The 23,089-nt window shown below is 44.3% G+C and overlaps 2 protein-coding genes across 2 annotated transcripts; one reads left to right on the forward strand and one right to left on the reverse strand.

Moving 5' to 3' along the window:
* Positions 1-418: 418 nt before the first annotated feature.
* LOC137882442 (zinc finger CCHC domain-containing protein 24-like) lies at positions 419-12,927 on the reverse strand. Its single transcript, XM_068724748.1, has 4 exons — positions 12,463-12,927; positions 11,289-11,489; positions 2,059-2,223; positions 419-1,353 (listed from the first exon to the last, which is right to left on the reverse strand). Exons 1-4 carry the CDS (start codon positions 12,673-12,675, stop codon positions 1,240-1,242), a joined length of 693 nt encoding a protein of 230 aa, XP_068580849.1. The 5' UTR covers positions 12,676-12,927; the 3' UTR covers positions 419-1,239.
* Positions 12,928-13,730: 803 nt separating this feature from the next.
* LOC137882441 (annexin A4-like) lies at positions 13,731-20,850 on the forward strand. Its single transcript, XM_068724747.1, has 15 exons — positions 13,731-13,870; positions 15,433-15,862; positions 15,970-16,007; positions 16,198-16,341; positions 16,450-16,537; positions 16,616-16,710; positions 16,831-16,944; positions 17,167-17,257; positions 17,435-17,514; positions 17,630-17,686; positions 17,821-17,914; positions 18,075-18,170; positions 18,889-18,947; positions 19,162-19,284; positions 19,387-20,850. Exons 2-15 carry the CDS (start codon positions 15,442-15,444, stop codon positions 19,444-19,446), a joined length of 1,560 nt encoding a protein of 519 aa, XP_068580848.1. The 5' UTR covers positions 13,731-13,870; positions 15,433-15,441; the 3' UTR covers positions 19,447-20,850.
* Positions 20,851-23,089: the final 2,239 nt, after the last annotated feature.

Here is a 23,089-nt window from a genome sequence, read left to right on the forward strand (position 1 = left end):
CGTTTGAGTCAAAGGTGTGAGAACGTTTCATCGCTCGCTGAGGAGTGACGTCAGTGTTCTTTCTGTTTTCCTCATCAGCCTGTGTCGACTAACCTTATTCTAAGTATTTATTGTGCTGACATCGTTCCATGTTGGGGTTTTTTTTTGGGGGGGGGGGGGGGGGGGGGGTTCGGTCACTTTGGACTCGCTGCTTGGCATTTGGTTCTGCCGGCTGTGCTGCTGTATGAGAGGGTGATGAGGCCAAAATCAGATTCTGCTTTGGCTGTAAGTCAATTTAACCAGATGCTGTAAAAAAAAAAAATATGGAGAGAGGCGGAGATTCTTTTTTGTGTTGTGGGGAGGAGACAACATCTGGATCAGTTAATGTTGAAGACAGTTTGATGTGGTAAAAACAATGCTCTTATAGAAACCAGAGGCAGAAGTTTAAACACATTTTAATACAAAAAAAAAACATTGAATTAAGGCACAATAAATGGTGTTTCACACATCTTACACAGTTATAAGTCAGAGTGTATTTCTGTTCCATATTCATGTATCGCAACACTTGCATTGAAATACAAAGAGCCTCTAAATCGACACGCACACTTAACCCTTGGTGACCTCTGGTGCGTTCGGACTTGAACTCCTTTTTCTTCTCATTTTACGTCTGAATTTGGAACATTTGGAATCTAAATGTTTCAATAAACTTCCTACGGACACTTCTAAAAGAATAAATGTTAGTTGGCTTATATATTCCTTCACAAAGTGTAATAATCATACAAAACAGTAATGGCTTAAAAATATATTCAAAAAACGATGTACCCTCCAGTACTGATGATACAGATGCTAATAATGCAGATACACACTAATACTGCGTTTCCTACTCGGTAAAAGACCTGTTGCATATTTTTATACAGAAACGTCATTACGTTTAAGTTACTTCTGGAATATACAAAACATGTAAAAGAGAATCTTCTTCAACATGTTGGACATGAGCGAAGACGGACACAGAACGTTTAGTTTTTAATTCACAGTTGGTAAGATTCGTAGTTAAGACTTCAAATGAATATTCACATAATGGAGAGATACTTAAAACAAAATGAGCCTCTTATACCGAGAGTCACGGTGTCAAAAGAGAGTCATGACAATGAAACCGTTAGATGCATTAAGTACAATAAAGTCAATAAAATATATCTCCCTGTTTTATAAAGCTTTGAAAGGAGCACGTAAAGGCAAGTAGAGAGTGTTTTTTTTTTTTAATTATTGCACGCGGCGGCAGTAGTAGCCGAGGTCTTTGCATTTTTCACACAGGTGTTGTGGATGCTCCTTGCTCTGGTCCGACACATCCAACCCGTCCGGTTTCTCCAGAGGTCGCTGGAACAAAAAGGAAGAGCAGTTAGTGAAACGCCTTAAAGTCCCAGAACTCTGGCTTCCTCTGTGTTTCTTTAAATGACTGGTGAAGGAGTTCATATCCTACAATTACACACAAATTACACTGAAAGATATGTCATCTCATCTCCTCTTCAGCCGCTTATCCGGGATTCGGGTCGCTCCAGCAGGTGGACCCCAAACTTCCCTTTTTCCCCGGTGCCACGTCAGCCAGCTCTGACTGGGGGGGGGATCCCGAGGCTGTTCACCAGGACCGGGTGGAGGGACTGTATCTCCAAACTGGCCTGGGGGAGCCTCGGGATCCCCCCCAGTCAGAGCTGACTGACGTGGCACCGGGGGAAAAAAGGGAAGATATGTCATGAATTTGGTTAAACATTACAGTCCACAGGTCTAGTATCATCATACGATAGTCGTGTAATCGAACTTTAAAATATGTATATGTATACTGCAACAGTGTGACTGTACTACAGGAAGTGATTTCCACACTTAAACTGCTTAGTTCTGACCCATAAGAACACACTTCTTCAGCTCAAGGGTCAAACTACGAGGAAACAGAACAACGTTCTGCCTGTTGAGGGCAGTGAGGCGGTTTCTCCCTGAGACGGGGCCCGTCACACACACACTCCTTGAGTAAGAGTTCCTCTCGAGGCGTGCTGATTCCTTCTGTATGCAGGTCGGATGTAGTTTTACCTGCTTATGAGGGTAAACGTTGATGTGGCACTTAATACATTCTTGCCCCATGTTGGCCCAGGAGTTCCCGCTCATCCACTTCCTCTTGCATTTAGGGCATTTGTATTCCCCGAAACACCTCTTCTTTCCCTGGTACGGGGTCAGGCCTTCACCTTTGGGTCGAGCCTGAACAGAAATTACACGGCAGACAGCGGTTCTTGCGTTACTGACCTTGTGTGCTGACCCGCTTGAAGCAAACATTTTTTGGGCTTTTGCCTCTCACCGCCGAGCCTGAACAGAACTGTGTGAGACTGAACGACCTATTTCGGGTTGTTGTTTTTTTGGACGGCAGCCAATCCAAAGCTCTGCAGGATTGGAACAGGAAGTGATAGCAGCCCTGTTGGTGGTCGGGACAGCCGAGGTTCTGGAGTAGTTTTGTCTCAGGAATGAGATGATTATTTATGGATTCTGTCAAAATAAGTTAAAGTTTGCTTTGATGCTTAATTAATGCAGTCCTGGAAGAGCGGGTCATTTATTACAAAGGGACCTTGTTATCTTATCTAAACTATAGAATATTAAATAAAAATTCAACGAGGTCCAGTTTCGAGAGAATTTCCTCACGCAAAGGTCTGAAACATCACAATAATGTCTAATTTCTGATGATTTAGACCCATATTGAAGTAGCCAACAGTTGTATTAACGTCATTTAAAATATATAACGTTCAATTGAATAATATCTCAACAATATTTATTGTCAGTTTTCAAATTGAACTGCAGAGAATTGATCTTATATTCCTCTCTGTTAATATCATTTTTGGACAGTAAAACATATGATGCTAGGATTCTGATCATATTAAGCTCTCTGGTCTCGTTGTGTGCTTTGATATTCTCGGGGAACACCATGTGACATAACGCCTCTGACTCACTTTCTTTCGGTCTGTAATTGGTCGGAACCGCGGAATGAGTACCGTAAAGGCTAGAAAAGCTGCGCCGGTTTTAAAATAGAGGCGCTCCGTCAAAAATTCAAATTAACTTTCGGTTTTTAGGTTCACCTATTACTGACCCCTGCTATAGAAGGACAGTGTCGACATTTAGAAGACCCTGTAGAAGACAAAACAGAAATCATTGAAATGGTTTATTTTAGGTTAAGGCATTGGGTTACGGTAATGGTAAGAATATCAGGACAAGCCAATCAGAGACAGTGTAGAGCAGGTGATGGACCCAGAAATTGTAATTCCACCATCACAATTATACAATTAGCTGAAGTGCCAATGCAGAAGTACCTTAAACGTGCATTCTTACTAATAGCCAGCAGGGGGACAGCCTATGTGTCAGTCTATGAGGAAATGGCCCTACTTCTTTATTACCTCAGTAAACATTAGTCTAAATGATGGTCCCATGTAGAGTGAACTATGTGATAACGCAGGGTGTGCTCTAGGGTGTGGCTTACACAACATTGTCTTTTGTCTCACATCTTTAACCCTTTCACGGTGTGTGTTTTGAGTTTGTTCATTGTAACCCTTTTTTTGGTCGTCTAAAAATGTCTACGTCAGCGGTCCGGTTGTACTTCGGACTTCCCAACTCGAGGCTTCAAAATGTAAATAAATGCAAAAGAGAAGCTCGGATAACGACACACACAGGCGGAGAGCGACTTCATCCTCTGCTCAGGTAGACACACTCCACTATATATATATATATATATATATATATATATATATATGTATATATATATGTATAGCTATACATATATATATATATATATATATATATATATATATATATATATATATATATATTCACGTAGAAAATTGTTGTTTGCTGCTATATTTATGCTCTGAACCCATCTGAAGGTATTCGTTGAAGAGAAAAGAAGGAGTCTCAGCTTTCCCCATTAGAAATGAACTCCCTCCCTCCAGCTGTGTTCCCGAGGGACCATAAGGGAGGCCCCGGTTTGTGTGGGGGGGGGGGGGGGGGGGGGACCAGTGGGAGAGGCCTCCCTGCTATAGGACAAATACCTTAGGCTCTCAGTCATCCCTCCCAGCTGCCCCCGACTCACCAATCAGGACATAAAGATCTTAGTGGAGAGGAAATAAAACCCAGATGAACTCTGCACTTGTGTAACATGACAGAATCCTAAACCCATCACGACGAAGAGTCATCTCGACGAGACTGGTTTGAATTAAAAGCACCTCGGCTGGAAAGTAGGGCAAGTCAAAATTAAGTCTGAAATCTGCACCCACCGGAGGAGTTCACGTCAAACCGTGTTTTGATTTCACAGCAGGAACATATGTCGGGCTCAGAACGTCTCACAGATCGTTTTATTCACCTCCAGCACTACATGTGTTCAACAAAAACGCGTTAAAGGCTCCAACAGTCAAGCGTCTCGACTGTGAAGGCCACGGTGAAGCACTTGGAGGGCATGTGTGTTTGCATCGTTTAGCCACCGTGAGGCACTGTGGGAGGTCACGTCTGATGGCAGCCCCTCTACAGGGAGAGAGCGGAGCATCATCTTCCTGAGGGAGGAAACAGCTTTCATTCTGCAGAACAAGCAAAACAAACTCTACCTAAAAGTCCGGAGCGCGCAGGGCAGCAAAGGGCACTGCGCAGTCTGTGGTTTTCCACCGGTCCCATCGAACATGTGACACTCACAACCGGTGAACGAATATCACACTCGTGACCCGACAATGGCTCGCATGCTCTTATGGAAAACAGGAAAGTTTGAGTAACTTTCGGAAAACAAGCTAATGCGTGAAAAATGACGTAAAGCAACCGATGCAACGTTTGGTATTTTGTAAAACAGCAACATGATTTGATGACAATAACGCTACGTCACTGAAAAAGGTGCAACCATGTTCACCATCATAGTTTAGTGTGTAAGCGTGCTAATATGTGCTAATTAGCGCTAAGCACAAAGAGCAACTGACGCTAATGGTGGTGCTAGCTTTGCAGGGTTTTTTTTCGCGATATATGCCGGTTTGAAGATAACTGTGATATTTGAAAATGCAACAATGACATCATGTTAATTATCCACATTAATATGATGTAGTTACAGATTCTCTCTCCACTTCCTTACACTCGTATTTTGAATGGAATTTATTTGTCAAAAAAGAGATAATGAACAAAGATAAAGATGAATTTGACGATTATTACATTTTTTATTTATTTATTTTTAATAGATTTTACGTATTTTTATTGTAAATTATTTTGTCCACGATAATTGTATGTAACATTTCTGATATTGTGACAGTATTAGAGAATTAAAAAAATGTTTGACCTGACGATGGGGCTGCTTAAAAGAGGTCACGAGGAGGACATGAATGTCTGTAGTACATTTCATGCCAATCCATCCAATAGTTGTCGGGACATTTCGCTCTAAACCGCACAACGAACTACATGTAAAGTCAGGGGATCACCAAAGTCATCAGAATGTATCCTTTGGGGACCAAGAATGTAATTCCCAAATTTCACGTAAATCCATCCAATAGATAAGATAAGATAAGAACTTTATTTGATCCCACACTGGGGAATTTCAACTGGCAAAGGACCAGGGAAGAAGGAACAAGGGACAAAAAATAAAAAGTGTTGATGAGATACGGACCAAAGCGAAGGACCGACATCGCCACCACCGAAGCAACGCTGCCAGCGTGGCTAAAAACAAAATGGCGAGACGTTCTAGGCTTGGTTGAAGGTTGTTTTTGGACTAATAATGTCTTTTTCTTCTCACACAGCTAAAAAAAAAAAATCAAATAGGCAGCCTTCAAACCATCTGTGAGAAACACTTTTGTTTAAGACGAATAGATGTTAAATTCAACTATAATATGCATTACAACTCATCGCAATCCAACAGCCATAACTCCAGTCGTGTAACGTTAATCAGCAGCAGAGTGCACGGAGCGATGTAAAGCCACATTTCAAGACTGTAGCAGATAAGCTTGGCCCGGGTCTTTGCAGCCTGGTGAGAGAGGCCCAGGAGGTTGGCCTGCCTCCCCCCTGCCATCATCTGGAAACCATCAGGATAAACAATGGACTACTCCAAATCCTTACCCCCCTCTCTTCCTCCTTTCTCTCCCCCCCTCCCTCACTCTCTCTCCCCCCACTTCCATTGCCCCATGAGACTCTCATCCCGGAGAACACAGCAACACCAGGCCTATTGGATACCATGTGGTCAATTACTCCACACTAACAAACCCGCAGTGCTCTCTCTCCCTGCTGGGTTTAATTTGTATCAGTCCCCCACCGCATCAGGGAGAAGCCCAGCTGTTACCAAGCAAAACAACACATTACTGCCTGGACTGAAATCCACAGCAATAGGCCTCCGATGTTTTAAAGACTCCCGTGTCGACTTAAGCGGTACTTTTCATTAACTTCAGGTGGGTTTAGAGCAAACAAATTGATGACTTTTTGCCATTTTCCAGAGCATCAGAATAGCTAGTTTTGTCTCATGGAAGAGAGGTGAGGGGATCGGTCGTGTTATTGATAACAATAATCGTTTGATTGCGGGTTATTTAAGAGGCAGAAATGCCAAACATTCTCTGGATCCAGCTTTTGCGAGGTGATGATTTACGGCTTTTCCGTTTTTATATCTTTGAGGGTGTTGGTCGGACAAAACTAAGCTATTTGAATGAATCACCTTGAATGATAGTTGTTGTCCTACATCCAAGAAATTCCACTTTGTTGAGAAAGAGGACCACGGGGTGGATACTTTCACAGTTAAGAGACTCAGAAGGCTTTTCTTTATCACGATGCAACATGTTATTTTATGTTTGAAACAAATGTCCCGGCCATATTCAGACTGCATTAGATCATTTTTGATTAAATGTCACAGTTGTCATGAAGCAGACAGCAAGAGTAACTGAGAATATTGAGTCTCTATCGGACGTATTTCTTTAGCTTACGATGACGGTTGAGTCACAGTTACTGTATATGAAGCTGAAATCCTTTCACGCAGCCTTTCTGCAAATCTCGCACATCTGAAACACTGAGTGGATTAACCCTCCCCCTCTCCAAAACAAATACGATTAGATAAAAACAACTGGAGGCCAAACAGCAAATGGATTTCTATTTTTCCCCAACATGGCTCTCCAGACTTTCAATCTTGGGCCAATCCCTTTGTTCAGAGCCTTGCAGAGAGATTTCCTCACAGGCGTCACTCTTCTCTGCATCTATTTCACGCACAGCGCCGGCGCTCTCGCAGACGGAGGATTATCGACCGACGCGCACTCCGCTCCATCCGGAGTCTTGACTGAGCCGCAGTCGCACAGCTGTAAACCCGGAGTTGGGTTTCACAAAAAGGGCGAGCGACGGGGGCCAGGTGGCTCGGCGGACAAAACAAGAAATATCACGGCACGATATTCCCAATTTCAGTTCAAAAACACAGCTGAGCGAGACTCAAGAAGGCCAAGATGTTATGACCGTTGTGTCAAAGTGATGCTCAGGTTCGGCTAACAAAAGCCAACTATTAGTATGATTTCATTGTCAGGTTCAGGAAGCATACAACCGTCACACTTTGAAGTTGATGTAAAGGAGGCATAACAGCATTTATTGCACCTTTACACTCTTCATAGCAACCTCTAGTCATTCAAAGTCGTAGTAGTAGATGTTACAAGATACAAATGATGTGTAACTAAAGATGTGATGCAGTATAGGCTATTTGGAGCCACAGGGTGAGAAACACTTTTCACCCACATTTCCTCATGACATGCAACCACCTACAAACTGACTTCTGCAGCACTCTTCTCCTATATCTTCATTTGTAGCTTTGAGCAGAAGACGGCCACTGTTTATCAGCCGCAGTCTATCTAGCCCAACATACCGCGGTTTCCCTCTATCTCGCTCATCCTCCTCAGCAGACGATCGGGCCAAAAGCAACAGACCGAACAGACCGAGGACAGATAAGACGTTTATCACCCGTGAAAACAAAAGAACCAAAAGCAACAGTCATCAGACGGCGTGTTGCTTGAGATTCACCAGTTCCACATTCAGCGGTGAACTGTATCGCTCCACCTGGCGCACAATGTCCAGTCCAAAAAAACAAAACCAATGTCATTATCAGGATTTGAACCAAGATATCAGCAGAAGAATACTTTTAGTATGGAGTAAACAAAACAACATACTTAGCCAGACTGTTTCCAGTCTCTATGCTAAGCTAAGCTAGCCATCTCCTAGCCGCTAAAGAATACTGCAAGTATCCATTGTTATGTTGTGGTGTTGGATAAGATGTTAGCCTACATTTAGTTTAGTTAGAGGTTTTTCCTGCCTGATTAATAAATAAATCCCACGGGAAGTACTGAAGACTGAATATTATTTGATGTGAAGGTTTTTATACCGTTGTCATATCCAGCAGCTAGCTAGCTTAGCTTAGCACAAAGACAAGTGGAAACAGTTATCCGGACTCCTCACAAATTAACACTTTGTATCCTTTGTTTGTTTAATCCGAACAAAAAAGAAGTGCATTGAAAAGCAACTCAATGGAGTTACAGTGAGGATACTGAATAACGGGACAAACTGAAGCAACATTAAGCTAAAACTATCTGTTCCAGCCTTCAAACACCAAACAGGTTATGAATCTTTCAGCAAGCCCTGCAACTATCAAAAGTTCCTCCTTCCAAAGTACTTATCAAGGCAGACGTTTTCCTTCTATTCAAACCCGATCACACTTTAACTGTAGGGACATATACACCCACTTCCTGTGCCCACCCACTGTTTCCAAAAACACATTCTGGATGCAGACATCTCCGGGCAGCTGCTTTCTGGCCCTTTAAAACGAGTGTCCGACAGCCGCTGCCCTGCATAGACAGAGACGGAGTGAGACGGAGATGACTGCAGCCAAGCAGAGCTGGGCGAACAATACGGCCTGACTTCCTGACCTCTGGTTCCACGGCCCCTTTGGAGAAACAATGCTCTCCTTATTTAGCCCAGGCTCTTCCCACCATACACCCATGTACTCTCAGCACACTGTCACTAGTGTATTCTCCTTACAGTTACCGGGTTCGGCTACTTAATTGGCACGGGGGTCAATAAAATGCCGTGACCCCGGGGTCAAGGGGTGAAAGGTGTTAAACTTGCCACAAATATGGTCGAAAAATGGAATCAGTTTTGTCATCAAAAAGGGATAAATTACAGACGATTTTCAGATGAAGACGCTAAATTAACGGCAAGTCGGATAGCAAAGTCATCAAGTGTCCAAACAGTATGTACTCCTAGAGCTAAAAAATGCCTCAGATTCCAGCCAACAAGAACAAAAAGCAGTTTGTTCATTAGTTCCAGCTCCAGAAGAGCGTTTCGACTGAAGAGGTCGTTTGTCATGACAACTGCTCCGCAATCGTCGCTGTGGGTCTGAAATATTAGCAACACATGATAAAAAACAATCTGACATCATCTTTCTAAAGCGAGAGCGAGAGCGAGAGCGAAAGCGGCACAGAGCCAGCCGGCAGAAATGGTTTCCAGATTTTGCACATTTTAAGGGGCGTGGCCGCAAAGATAGAATCGTAAATATCCCTGAGTAATCCTTTGACGTCTTAACCCTCCGGTGAAGCGGGTAACCCAACTCTCCGCTATGCTGTCAACAGGATGTTTACCACCTCCATGCCGAGCACAGGCGCGGATAGCGTGTCGAATACCTTTCAGTGCGGCTGCAACTCAAACTCGTGGGTCTCGCCTTAACTGGCACTTTTCATTATGTTTCATCACATAAGGCTTCCACTGGGGCACCGTGTGTTTCTTTATTAAAGAAGCAGACTTTTAGAGTTGACATGGGCCCCATTCCACCCAGAGAGAGGCTGTTAAAGGCCCCGCACACCCACTTCCTGTGTGCTTCTTCTCTCATCTTACTGAGCCATGGCATTCTTTGATTCCCGTCTACTGCAAGCTCCAGTGCAAACCTAGTCAGCTATGGAAGCCCTGCAACACACCGTCCGAAAGAAACTCACCGCTGCTAATGTGATGTTTTATACGACTTCATTAAAAAAACAAGTGACTTTGCAAAGCTTTGATCTATGCCTCTCTATTTGAAAGAAACACGCTGTGCAAAAAGTGGTGTCGTAAGGATGTACGCCGTCTTCCCTCTGGTCAGGTTACACAGCAAGACGCCCTAAATACTGACACACACTCAAAAACGAGTGTCGGTGTGTTGTTGCACAGCTCGAAAGTGTTTGAAAGCTTCTTTGGAACATTCTTTCAGACACATTTCTGAAACTGACCGACCAACAAATAACGCACGACTTGTGTTGCGTTGGTCCAGGTGTGCACACAGATGTGAAAATGTTAAGAGCTACAAGCTCACGGCAAATTTTTATTTTTTTTCTCCACATTCCTCGCATTCCTCCACTTTCACTGCCGAACCGCACCGGTGATGGAGGTCGACCGGCTCTCAGAGACGAGGCTGCAGGGGAAGAGAGTGATATCGAGACGTGGCCAGGGCAGATAACGGACAAGACTCTTCCCACTCGTCCTTCTGAGTGAGAGGAATCTTTTGGGGAAACGTATTCAATTTATACAGTTTACACAGTATATAGCATAGTAGCTTAGCTCAGCGCAAAGACTGCAAACAGCTAGCCTGGCTCTGTCAAAAGTGGAGGGTTACGTGTCTTTGAACAGAGCCAGGCTAGCTGTTTCCAGTCTTTATGCTAAGCTAAGCTATTATCTATGGAATTATGATTCAGCTTTCACACTAGCGAATACTCTCAAAGTTTGCCTAGCTCTTTGAATTTCTACTTCTTTTTTTTTTTGTTTCCTCTCTTCTTGCACACATCCTGTCCATCATTATGTCATGTGATTATTTCCATTTTTTGTATTATTTCCACCTAACAAATGTCAAGACATTTCCCTCCGAACACGATCCGCAGCTGCGCGTAAAGCAGTGGTAATGTTTCTCTCCTGTTCGGAGTGGAGCTCGCTCCTAGTTCCACAGAGAAACCTGTCATCTTTCATTCGAGATGCAATCTGGCATCTGCTGCTCATTACCAACCTGCGGCTGTTCATCCGACTCAAATATGAGCTCAGGAATCTATTTCACGCTGAAATAAAGAATGCAAACACAATAGAACTTGGAATCTACAGTTTTAAATAGCGGGGAATAGTCTAGGAGGAAGCTTGTGGATTTGAAACGAGCATCAGATAAAGTACGTCGTCATATTTCACCTCGTGATTTGTCACTTCATGTGTTCTTTGAGATACCAGAGACGGCTCCAGCGGCCTACACACTGCTGCCCACTGCATGTGACTGATGTGAAGCATCCGCTGACTCAGCTCACCTGAGGGCAATCTTTGATGTAGTGGCCTTTATTGAAGCAAAGGTGGCACAGGTAGTTGGGCGGCGGCCTTTTGCTGGGTTTGCGCGTCTCGGGGGACAGGGACAGGTCTGAGAAATGGTCCGCCAGAGAGCTAAGGCCTTCCACGATGTTGTTGAGGGACCCGTAGGGCGACGAGCTCTTGTAGAAATTGTTGTTCAAGGCCTGTGAGAGAGAACAACATTATTGTTTGTGACAATGAAAGAGCCTTTCAGGCAGCATGTCAGTCCATCGGCCCTGATTGATTCTCCTGTTCGTGTCTCCGACAGTAGCCGACATTATTTTCAGTTCTGCAGATGTGCTGCCTTTACTGCGTTTTACACTGTGGGCCGATGTGTCCGTTTCCTCGTCAGAACAAAAAATGCTTTTGTCACGCGTCCTTCTAACTCGTTCTGTCGCTTGCGGCACAATCGGCGTCATTGTGCCTCTGGAGGAGACGGGTGCTACGGCACCGCAGGGGCCAACATGGAGAACAGTCTGCAGACGCTGGCTGTTTGCTCTCCAGGCATCACAGAAGAGAGAATTGTGAGCAAGATGCACATTACAGTTGGTAACGTTGCTGTGTGGCATGGGTGCAGTTACAACGTGATTTTCTAAGTAAAAGCACAAATTATGATATCTTTATGCCAATTTGTTTTTTTAATGATTTATGCCTGTTTTCCTTACTTTTCCTAAATGGGTCAGTATTAAAATAAGCAGCACCAAGCCCCACTGAGTGAACACAGCGTACTCCTCTGACCAAGCAGAGGCCGGCCAGGGTGAACTCTAACATTTTTTTTTTTTTTAAATAACTTGTGAGAGGTCTTTCTCAACCTGCCGGTCCAACCTCCAGCTGCACGCCGACACCGGAACAGTCTGAACACACTCAGGCACTATACCAGGGTACAAAACCCATATTCATGCGCTACCCACTCACCACAGTGCGACCCAATGAAGGCATGCAGGTGAGGTTTACTGCAATGGGCAACACAAATAACCTGGAGGGAAGTCTGTGCGTCTAATATTCATCTTAGGAGAGAGACACTTTTGACATGCAGCGCTAGAAGGTCGAACGAGTTTGTAAGTGTGTAAACGCAAAGTATGAATCATGTATATAAGCGCGTTATGACAGCGTGACATAACGTGACGTGAATTCTACCTCACTCCTCAGATGGAAGAAGTTGTTGAGATAGTTGGCGCTCAGATCAGCTGCGCTGCGCTTGGAGATGCTCATGTCCAGCGGGGAAGTGTCCGACTCGGCTTTGAACGCGTCAAAAGTGCTGCTCTGAGTGTCTTGCAAAGACATGTAGACCCAGTTGAGCAGCTGTGCAGGTGGGTACACGGGGGCACCGTTCTCTATGGCAGACATCATATTGTTCGCGCCTCTTAGATCAGCGCCGTCAGAACCGCCGGATTTTCTGGATCGCGCAACTTCTTTCAGTCATCCCCCCTCTTTTTTTTTTTGCTCCGGCTGTGATGTGTGATGTTGGATCTTTGCGTTCACATAGGGGGGGGAGAGTCCTGGAGGACCCCCAGTTACCGGACAACAGTCACGGGGGAGGGCGCAGTTGAAGCATGAAGCGCAAACGCCCGAATGCCCAGCGAGAAGCGGAGCAGCGGCGCTCCAGCCACGACTCTCTGGGCTGCGTCACAGCGAAAAGGAGGTTCCGACATGAGTTTGCGTCTTTGTGCTGAACTTTTCTTTGCATATTTAGCCACAGGGAGGGACGCTCACTGAGGCTCCTGTGGTCTAAAACTAGAGTTATCTAAGGGAAAAGAAGTGACATGCTATTAATATGAATGATTTCATTCTAAGAAAGCACGTGCGTCTATATAACACGGCCTCTTTACCAACAACAGGGTTGCAGTTCAATTTGTTTTATCTTGCAACTGATGATTGTCTAGATTGCGATGCCAAAGATGGATAATATCATGTTTGTTTTGATTGCAGTGATGTGAAGGGAGATACACATGTGGATGTGTTCCTCATTAGATGTAATCATACACAGCGATGACATGAAATAAAACACAAACAGATAAAGTTGAAAAAGGAGAATCCCACACTTCATTGTGCTTATAGACTGACTCCAAACCACCGTGGTTTACTGAGGATGTCCACACTGACGTGCTCGTCCAGTAGACTGCTGCCCTCTAGTGTTTGTTTCGTGTTGACACTTGAGTGTTTAACGTAATTCAGAATATCAGGGAAAAACTGCATATTAGCCCATGAAACATGTGAAAATATGTAAATAAATCTTCAGGCAAGGGACTATAAAAAAAAAATCGAGGTATTTAAAATATTTTGGTTGACAAGATTGCGTTTTAATTATCCAAAAATGTCGTGCTCGTGCTATCACCGTAGGACATCTAATCACTTCTCGACACACATTGGCAGTGTGGAAGTGAAAACACGACGTGAGTGGACGTAATAAAGTGTGGAGGACAATAAAGGAGCAAAGGTTGTTACTGCAGGACGGAAACAAACGCTGAGGACCCACCCACCTCCGGCTCCTCTCCGCCGCTCCTCGCATCGGCTCTTCCTGGATCTGAAGTACGTTTGCGGATAAGTAAGTAACCCTAAAATCTCGTGTTTTTTTTTTTTTTGGAACTGTAAAATAGCCGCGAAATATTTAGGTCTTGTGTTGCGTTTTGAGGCGACGACGAAGTTTGAAAAAAATACTTAATAATAAATCCAGCGGCCTCGGGTGAGCTTAGCTGTGTGGAATGTAGGGAATTAGCGTCGCCTGATTAAACAGACACTGTGGAGCTGCAGCGTTGCTCAACAGCAACAAACCCTTTTGTATTATTTATTATTTTAAAAAAAGTATTTCAAAATGGCGTACTGATACTTTTAACTGTATCTAATGCGTTACGTGTCCCTCTCGGTACGTGATTACAGTAACTTATCCGTCGCAGAGTATCGCTACAATGTAACGTTAACGGACCGCGGGGCTTTGCTACAAACTCTTGGGAGATCAAAGATGTTCGCGTGACATTTAGCATCCGGGCACTTAGCCTTACTTGTTATTGTAGTACAGTTAAAAACAAATCTTAAAGTCGCAGCTAACGTTAGTCTGCGAGTTGGGAGGAAAACACAGGCCTGTGTTTCCTCTGTCACATTTAAAAGGATGTCGCGTTCTGTTTCACGCACATTTTAAACATGTAACGAAGAGGTCATGCGTTGTAACACATGTGATCATTTGCAACGAGAAGTAACGGACATCGGGATTTTATTACTGTAATGTAATAACGTAACCTTGCTCTACCCCTATCCGTGGGTGGTAAATGCGCGGTGGGATGGAAATACTGGTATTTACGGTAATACATTGAAGGCGTCCCCAGTGATAACCCGCTGAACGAGGGTCCAAAGTATCGCACACACCCTTCATGACGTCACCTCTGACACTGTTATGTCCGCTTATGTCTGTGGTGCATCTTTGAATTCAGAATAACTAAATCTAAACTTTAACCGTAATACATGGTAAATACAGCTTATTTTTTTGTTTACTGGTTCTACACAGCCTCGAGGTCTTGCATGCTCTTTGGTCATTATCTTAATACGTTAAGGATCAGGGCAGAAGGCCTTTTTTTTTTGTCATCGTAATGGTGCATGTGGTAAACCTGTGGAGTGTAATCTGCAAGAGGCTCGAGTTGAGGGCCTTGGCAGCTCATTCATTAATTTACGGAAGTTGTGGGCGGAGTTTAGAGCATTCTATTATGATGACATCAAATGGGTGCAGGGTAAGAGGGTCGGGTGTCAGTTTGTGTTATTTGTTTTAGAGAACTGAGTACATGTCATACTCATAATAGGAAAAAAATAATTGTTAGTTTCATTTTTGCTGGTATTTCGTAGTTCCCGGCTCAGTGTTTTACGGCCTTTTTGACCAAATAGTTGGGTAACTATTTGAGGAACTACATGGGGGACTTTAACACATCCGTCTGTGTTACCACATCATAAAAAACATGGAGACTGAGCAAGTTAGGAAGTATAATTAAACCTAACTTTAACTGGAATTCAAAAAAAATTCTGTGCTCTTTTTTTTTTTTTTAAATGGTTCCTGAGGAAAATGTGCGATCTGATGACCCTCACACATCACCGTATCAAGCCACAACTTCATGTCACCCCTAGGTTCTGAAGATGAGCTACCCAGGATACCCTCCTCAGTCCGGTGGCTACCCACAACAGGGAGGGGGCTACCCACCTCAACAAGGGGCATATCCGCCCCAAGCAGGCGGCTACCCTCCTGCCGCAGGCGGCTACCCTCCTGCCGCAGGCGGCTACCCTCCGCAGGCGGGCGGCTACCCTCCGCAGGCGGGCGGCTACCCTCCTGCCGCCGGAGGCTACCCCCAACAGCCCGGCGGATACCCATCTCAGGCTGGCGGTTACCCTCCCGCAGCGGGCGGTTACCCTCCAGCGGCAGGGGGCTACCCTTCCCAGCCCGGAGGCTACCCTGCCCCGGCCGGAGGCTACCCTGCCCCGGCCGGAGGCTACCCTGCCCCGGCTGGAGGCTTCCCTCCTCAGGCAGGAGCAGGAGGCTATCCTTCCATGCCTCCAGGAGGTGAGGTCTCCAAGACGGTCTTTTTGAATTGTGAAGCTTCACATGCATCAGACTTGTTCTTTTAAATTAATCGCTTTTTGCGCGTTATGTCAATATTTCCTTTGCAGGTGGAGGCTGGGGTGCAGCACCAGGCGGACATGGAGCGGTACATACATTCTTATCTCGCTCTAAACCACCGCAGTGCCACATCACTAATAATATACATAACAACTGACTTCAGCTAAATCTCTAGTTTGCTTAAATCACCTTATCTCCTACTTAAACCTTATTTGCTCTATATGTCACTATGGACTTAGCACTTACAGCTGTCCCTCTGTCCCTCTGTCCCTCTGCAGCCAGGAGGGGCTCAGCAGGGATACCCAGGGGGCCCCGCCCCAGGCCAGCCCATGCCAAACTACCCCGGAGCCCCCGGGAATACCCCCTCAATGCCGGGATATGGAAGCGGAGTTCCGTCCAACCCTCAGGCGCCTGCCATTCCTGTAAGAGGCATTCGTCTTCATCCTTGGGACTTCTCTCAAACTACGCTCCAATGCACCATCCAGCTGCTGTGCAGTGTTTAATCTGCTCATGTCTTTATGTATTCATAGAAAGGGTTCAGAGGTTCTTTGAAAGACTTTCCGGGGGCTGACCCACTGAGGGATGTTGAGGTTCTTCGCAAAGCCATGAAGGGGTTCGGTCAGTGAATGTTTATTTAAATATGCTAAATCTGAAGCGTTGCCGCTCAACATTGATCCTGAATGTTATTCTGAACAGGGACCGATGAAAATGCCATCATTGAACTTCTGGGAAGCCGTTCCAACAGGCAGAGGGTTCCAATGGTGGCGGCCTACAAAACAACTTATGGAAAGGTACATTTCATAATGTTTGTATCATGTTACAGTCAAAATTCATTCTGCTAATCATTGGCCCTGTATTGCAACTATATCTACACCAAGCTCACTCTCATGTTTTTGTTTTTTTGCTCTCAGGATTTAGCCCACGATCTGAAGTCTGAGCTCACTGGAAACTTTGAGAAGCTGGTCCTTGCTATGATTAAGAGCCCTACACACTTTGACGCATCTGAACTCAGAGAGGCCATAAAGGTCGGAAGCTTGACTTGTTGTCTCAGCAGACGCTTCAGTGTTTGGTTTTGCAGTCCAAACCGCATGTTACTCATCATGTAATTGGGGGGGAAAATAAGAACAAAAATAACCTCTAAATGCAAGTTAAGGCGAGAGGCTGATGACCTCTGACTGTTCACCACTTTGACTCTGTTAAGCTGCTGTGTCTCCGTGTCTCACTGAGGCGTTTCTACATGTTTGCAGGGAGCAGGAACCGATGAAGCCTGTCTCATTGAGATTCTTTCGTCGCGCTCCAATGCAGAGATTCGTGAAATCACCAGAATCTACAAATCTGGTGAGTTCTGATCTTGACGTTTTGAGGTTATTTTAATTCAAATTGGATTGTAGGTGGTGCAGCTACCCTTTTTATTTATTTTACAGACAAATGGATTGAGGAAAAAGAAGCGTCTAAACAAAATGCAAATATTATGCAAATTAATATATCGTCCGAAACAAAAAACCTTTCTTTCAGATTACGGGAAGAGCCTGGAGGACGCCATCAGCAGCGACACCTCCGGTCACTTCCGCAGACTCCTCATCTCTCTCAGTCAGGTAGCTGCTGCGCATTTTACACCACCTGATTCATAATCTGTCAAAACAGATCTCAGCTCACGTAAACTCCGCTCATGACTGTATTAATGAACGCAACACATCTTACTCCACGCAGGGAAATCGTGACGAGAGGGAGACCGTCGACGTCTCCCTAGCCAAACAGGACGCTCAGGTACCAGATTAAAGCCGGTGTGCTCTTGTAACATTCTTGAAAAAGTGATTTGCAAGTCTGATCATGTTCCTTGTTTAATGTGTGTGTGTGTGTGTGTGTGTGTGTGTGTGTGTGTGTGTGTGTGTGGGCGACAGAAACTGCATGCTGCTGGGGAAAATAAAGTTGGAACTGATGAGTCTCAGTTTAACGCCATCCTGTGCGCTCGCAGCAAGCCTCACCTTCGAGCAGGTGTGTAGTTTTCGTCATCCGCCGGATCGTTTCCCCTTCCTCCTGTTGAAGTTCACCGCATGACTTCCGTTGTTCCACCTTCTAATACATATTTTGCACATTTGTTCTCAAATATTATGACTGTGACCGTCTCCTGCCTGTGATTCTCGTCTGTTACCAGTCTTCCAGGAGTACCAGCAGATGTGTGGGAGAGACATTGAGAAGAGCATCTGCAGGGAAATGTCTGGCAACGTGGAGTCTGGCATGGTTGCCGTGGGTACGCTCCTCGGGTCGCTTTTTCCAACCAAACTGAAGTGGCTTTCCAAAAACACGTTGAAGCTTTAAGTATATATTGAGAGCCGTTCGTCAAGATGTTTGTTTGGACTGACTTTTCCTGGAAGAACTAAAAATATCGCGCTGATGCAAACCGGCTGCCGTTTGACCTACATACCTTTTTAATACTCGACGATTGATAAAAAAAAAAAAAAAAAAAAAAGCGCAGCTGCATCAGAATACAGTTATTGATAGACATTCATTGTGCAAGTTGTTATGAAATTGTTTAAAAATCCAATTTGAAACCTACAGAGTCTTGTGCAGATGTGGAATTTAGAAGAACAGATGATTTGGTTTGCTGTTGCGCAACGCATTGAAGTCACACCGAGAAGAATCTGGCACCCGATCGCAGGAAACCAGTCCGGAATATAATAGAACCACATGTGGAGACCTTTCAATTGTTGCGTCTTAAATGTAGTGAAGAACGGATGAAACGTGTAGTTGGAGTGGTGCAAAAGAGTTTCGCGGAAATGATAAAAAGGCGGAAAATTATGGGGCTAAGAGGAAAACCTTTTGGCATCTAGCTCTTCACATCGTGTGTTGTATCTCGCCCCCCCCCCCCTTAGTGAAACAAAAGTGTCACGATTGTGTGCTTTTTTGCAAGATTCATGCAAGACTCGTCTGTTTACATCTGCTCCTTTTTTTTATTATTTTTTCCCTAGTGAAATGCATCAAGGACACTCCTGCCTACTTTGCAGAAAGGCTCCACAAAGCCATGCAGGTACGTCGTCACCGCATTGCATTCTGATGATCACAAACCTGCACTGGTGTGTGTGTGTGTGTGTGTGTGTGTGTGTGTGTGTGTGTGTGTGTGTGTGTGTGTGTGTGTGTGTGTGTGTGTGTGTGTGTGTGTGTGTGTGTGTGTGTGTGTGTGTGGAGGGGGAGGGGGGGGTTCCGGAGAAGTTGTCACTGAAGTGTTGCGACGTGTTCGACAGGGAGCGGGGACCAAGGACACAACGCTCATCCGCATCATGGTGACCCGCTCCGAGGTGGACATGTTGGACATCAGACAGGCGTATGTGAAGACTTACGGAAAATCACTGTACAGCCACATCTCAGTAAGTCCCACGAACAATCACAGGTTTTCCTTTCGTGTGTGTTTTGTCTTTTTTTTTATTTATTTTTTTAAACCATGTTTGATTTTGTCTTCGTCTTTTCAGGGCGATACCTCCGGGGATTACAAGAAGCTGCTGCTGAAGCTGTGCGGAGGTAACGACTAAAAGGACAGGAGGAGAGCCCTGCATGAGGACAAGCTCTATGTCCTCACTGAACCAACGTTATAGGACCGTATATCACCTCTGATGCATGCAGTTTAGCTTAGTTCTCCTATGGCAACTCATTGTTTCTTTTGTATTCTCTTCAGTATGACTAAAACATGATTATTTTTATTTTTTTTGCTACTGTATTGTAGTAAGTGATTGCCAAATAGTAAATATATATTCATATGAAGATTTTTTTTTTTTTTTGTTAAAGATGCAATAGATAGCTTTAAAATCTCGTACTTGATTAAGACGTCGGTTGTATAATATAACAGCACTAACTATATTATAGAATGGTATTTATACCGTAATTAGCAATTAAAGAACACCTTATTTGGAAGAACAATAGTTTCATAAACATTAAAGATGCAGAACAAGGCGAGTGTCTTGTTTACCTAATATTCAAAGTACGCATACGATAAAGCAAATTACTTCATGCGTGCGTCATGTCCGTGTTACTCGGGTAAATTGTACCTCACCGCCAACCATTTCAACCGCGGGCAAGTTGCTGTACGCAAAGTAATGTGACACTATTATTCAAGTGTTAGTGAATTATGTTTGACAGAATAGATCACTCGGTGCTTGTTAAACTGGCCACAATCAAATCACCAGGTAATTTTTTGATTGTAAGAAATAACAATCTGCCAAATAAAAAAGGGCATCTCTTCTATGTGTCGACGTTAACTAACCAGAATTTAACTCTGGCTTGTAAGTCTATGCAATTTAGTGCTTTTTTTTTTTTTGCCTTTATATCAGCTTTACAATGTAAACCTTTCCAATCATTGTTCGCCATTTACAGACAATGTTTTCTGCCTGAATGCTGCAAAAGCCAAAAATTAAAGACGGACAATGTTGTGCCTTTTTTTTTTTTTTTTTTTTTTTTTTTTTTTTTGGCAGTGCTGCCATGCAAAATGTTTCATCTTGCAAACGATCTATAATCATACATGCATGATTGCAAAACCTGCTATTCATACATCGTTCATTACTCCAATATTTCGTTTTGAGTCTTTGACCGGTGTGTGTGTGTGTGTGTGTGTGTGTGTGTGTGTGTGTGTGTGTGTGTGTGTGTGTGTGTGTGTGTGTGTGTGTGTGTGTGTGTGTGTGTGTGTGTGTGTGTGTGTGTGTGTGTGTGTACGTTTCACTGCCAGTAGAGGGCTCTTCATCCACACGAGGTGTCCTTCCTGCTGCCTGAAGGTTTAGCTGTGATCTGAATGTCTAAGTCAACCATCCTTGTAACATAATAATCGTTGAATTTCAATGGATGCCTTTCTATTCATTTTCTAACATTTTTTTTTTTTTTTGCCATGTGATAGTTCCGGTCTCACAAACAGCCACTTGTCGTTTCATTAAACAACAACAACAACATTTTGTCTATCTGGATTGCCTTTTGTGAAATGGGATCATGTGTCCTCAGAGCATCACGAGCCGCTCTCTCTGCCACAAGGTGCCAGAGTTATGTGGCTTAAATAAGTGAAGTCTCTCTGCGTTGCTGTATAATGTGAGAGGAGGGGAAACCATGTCCAGGTCCGCTATGTAGCTCAAGTGCTACGGCAGAGAGAGAGCTTTTCTCAAGGCTATAAATAGTGTCCACGTCGGAGACACGGATGTCCTAAAGTCTTCTTTCTGTTGTGCTCGCTGGCCTTTAAGTGCAGCCTCAGAGGGGCTGTGATGGAAGGGGAGGGGGGGGGGACAAATGACTTCACCGAGCCGCACTTCTTCTACACCTTTCTCACTTCACTACTTTTCATACACGCTCAAAATGAAAAGCCCCCCACCAGCCGGGGGGGGGGGGGGGGGGGGGGGGGGGGGACAAAGAGGGATGAATATTTGATGTCGGTATTTGTGTGTTTTCTCTCGAGCCCGGACTGTTTTAGCTCCTTAAATATATATAGGTCAAAAGGAAATCAGTGGGGCCTCCCGTTTGGGTTTGCTTTTACTTTCAGAGACAAAACAGAACACTTCAGATCCTGATTTCTAGAAGAAGAAGAAGAAGAAGAAGTGCTTTAATTATTTACATGTGGAATTGCTGCACTCTTTCCTGGGGCTTGATACACACACACACACACACACACACACACACACACGCACACACACACACGGAAGGGATGCACTGTCTTATTGGAGATGTCAGACGCGTGCCGATGGGAATCGTGCCAATCGACAGCATCTGTCTGCGTCATCGGTGTCGGTGGTACATGGGAGCTGCAAAGGTCAGCCTTTTAAATTCGCCCTCTCACTTCCTGTCGTGCCCCTGGAGCTTTTTCTTCTTCTCTTAAAATGACAGAATAAAGGTGTTTTTTTATTTCTTTAATTTTGATCATCGCAAGGAAATGTGACTTAAATGTCATATCACAAAATGAAATAAAATAACTGCATGATCCATGTTTTATCTATAATTTTCTAGTTTTTTTTATAGTCATTTTGGAGAAAACTACTAATTTTGTAAATCTATTGAGATTAGTCCATGTTTTACCTTTTTTATTCACATCCCCATCACTGGCCTCTAATGTTAATACCGTCTCATAGACAATCAGTGACAGTAAGCATTGACCAAATTTGTTTATTCGCTGTGGATTTTCTGCAGCCGTCCAATGAGGAATGTGCGGTTATGGGAGACATTTGGTTGCCAGGGACATAATCCCGCTTTAAACTTCATGAGTGCATATAAGCAAATTACAAACCCGGGGGATTAGATGAACAACGCATAATGAGATGCAGCAAGCAGATATCACTATCCAGCCTGCACGGCTCCAGCTTCATCCTCTGATATTTGACCAAAATGAGGAGAATAAAACCCGCCTCAACCTGTTCCTTTTTATTTTGGGTCTGCGGTCTGCAGACGTCCAGCTGAGGAAGAGCAGCACACTATCTGTCAGGAGCAACAAATGACTCCATATGAATGTCTTCACTGCGTGTGTTTGAGGCTTTATGCTGCGCAAGAGCCCCTTGTTTCAATGTGATGGTTTTATGAATTTACATAATTCCTAAACATTCCAACTAGTTTTCTTGGTCGGCGACAAATGGATTTCCCCTGCAGGAAAAACAGAAATGAGTTGAGTTGTTACATAACCACTTACATTGTTTTAAAGCTGTGCTAAAACTTCAGTGGGGGGGGGAAATGTTTAGGCACAGTGTGCACGGCATTAAGCTTTAAAGCCAGGCCCGGTGCGCACTAGCTAGCTCCCAGATGAGAGTCACAATCCTCATAAAGGCAATACACAGAAGGCCCTTAATGCCACAGAGCGCTGTCAGCAATTATGGCAAACGATCTAAAAGATTCCCACATTTAGCTCCTCTGCAGTTCAGCTGGTCTGTGTGCCGAGGCTACAGAGAAGCACACGTGAATACCAGTATGTGTGATCCCATTGTCTACGTTTAGATTTCTTCTAAGGATATCAGTCGTACGTGACGTCAGCCTCCTCAGAGATCGGATGGATTATGTGGAGCAGAAGAACGCTCACAGAGCTGGGCAGATGTGTCAGGGGACAATCCAGATGAGGAGCAGGCAACTCTACAATCTGGAGGTGTGTAATCTGCTCTGAGAAGAGATCAAATCATGAACTAAAAGCTCCCGGGATTCTCCCGTATAGTTAAATAATATCTA

This window comes from Cebidichthys violaceus, unplaced genomic scaffold, assembly GCF_023349555.1.
Source record: "Cebidichthys violaceus isolate CVI_PGR_0920_01 unplaced genomic scaffold, fCebVio1.0.p SCAF_318, whole genome shotgun sequence".
Lineage (NCBI taxonomy): Eukaryota > Metazoa > Chordata > Actinopteri > Perciformes > Stichaeidae > Cebidichthys > Cebidichthys violaceus.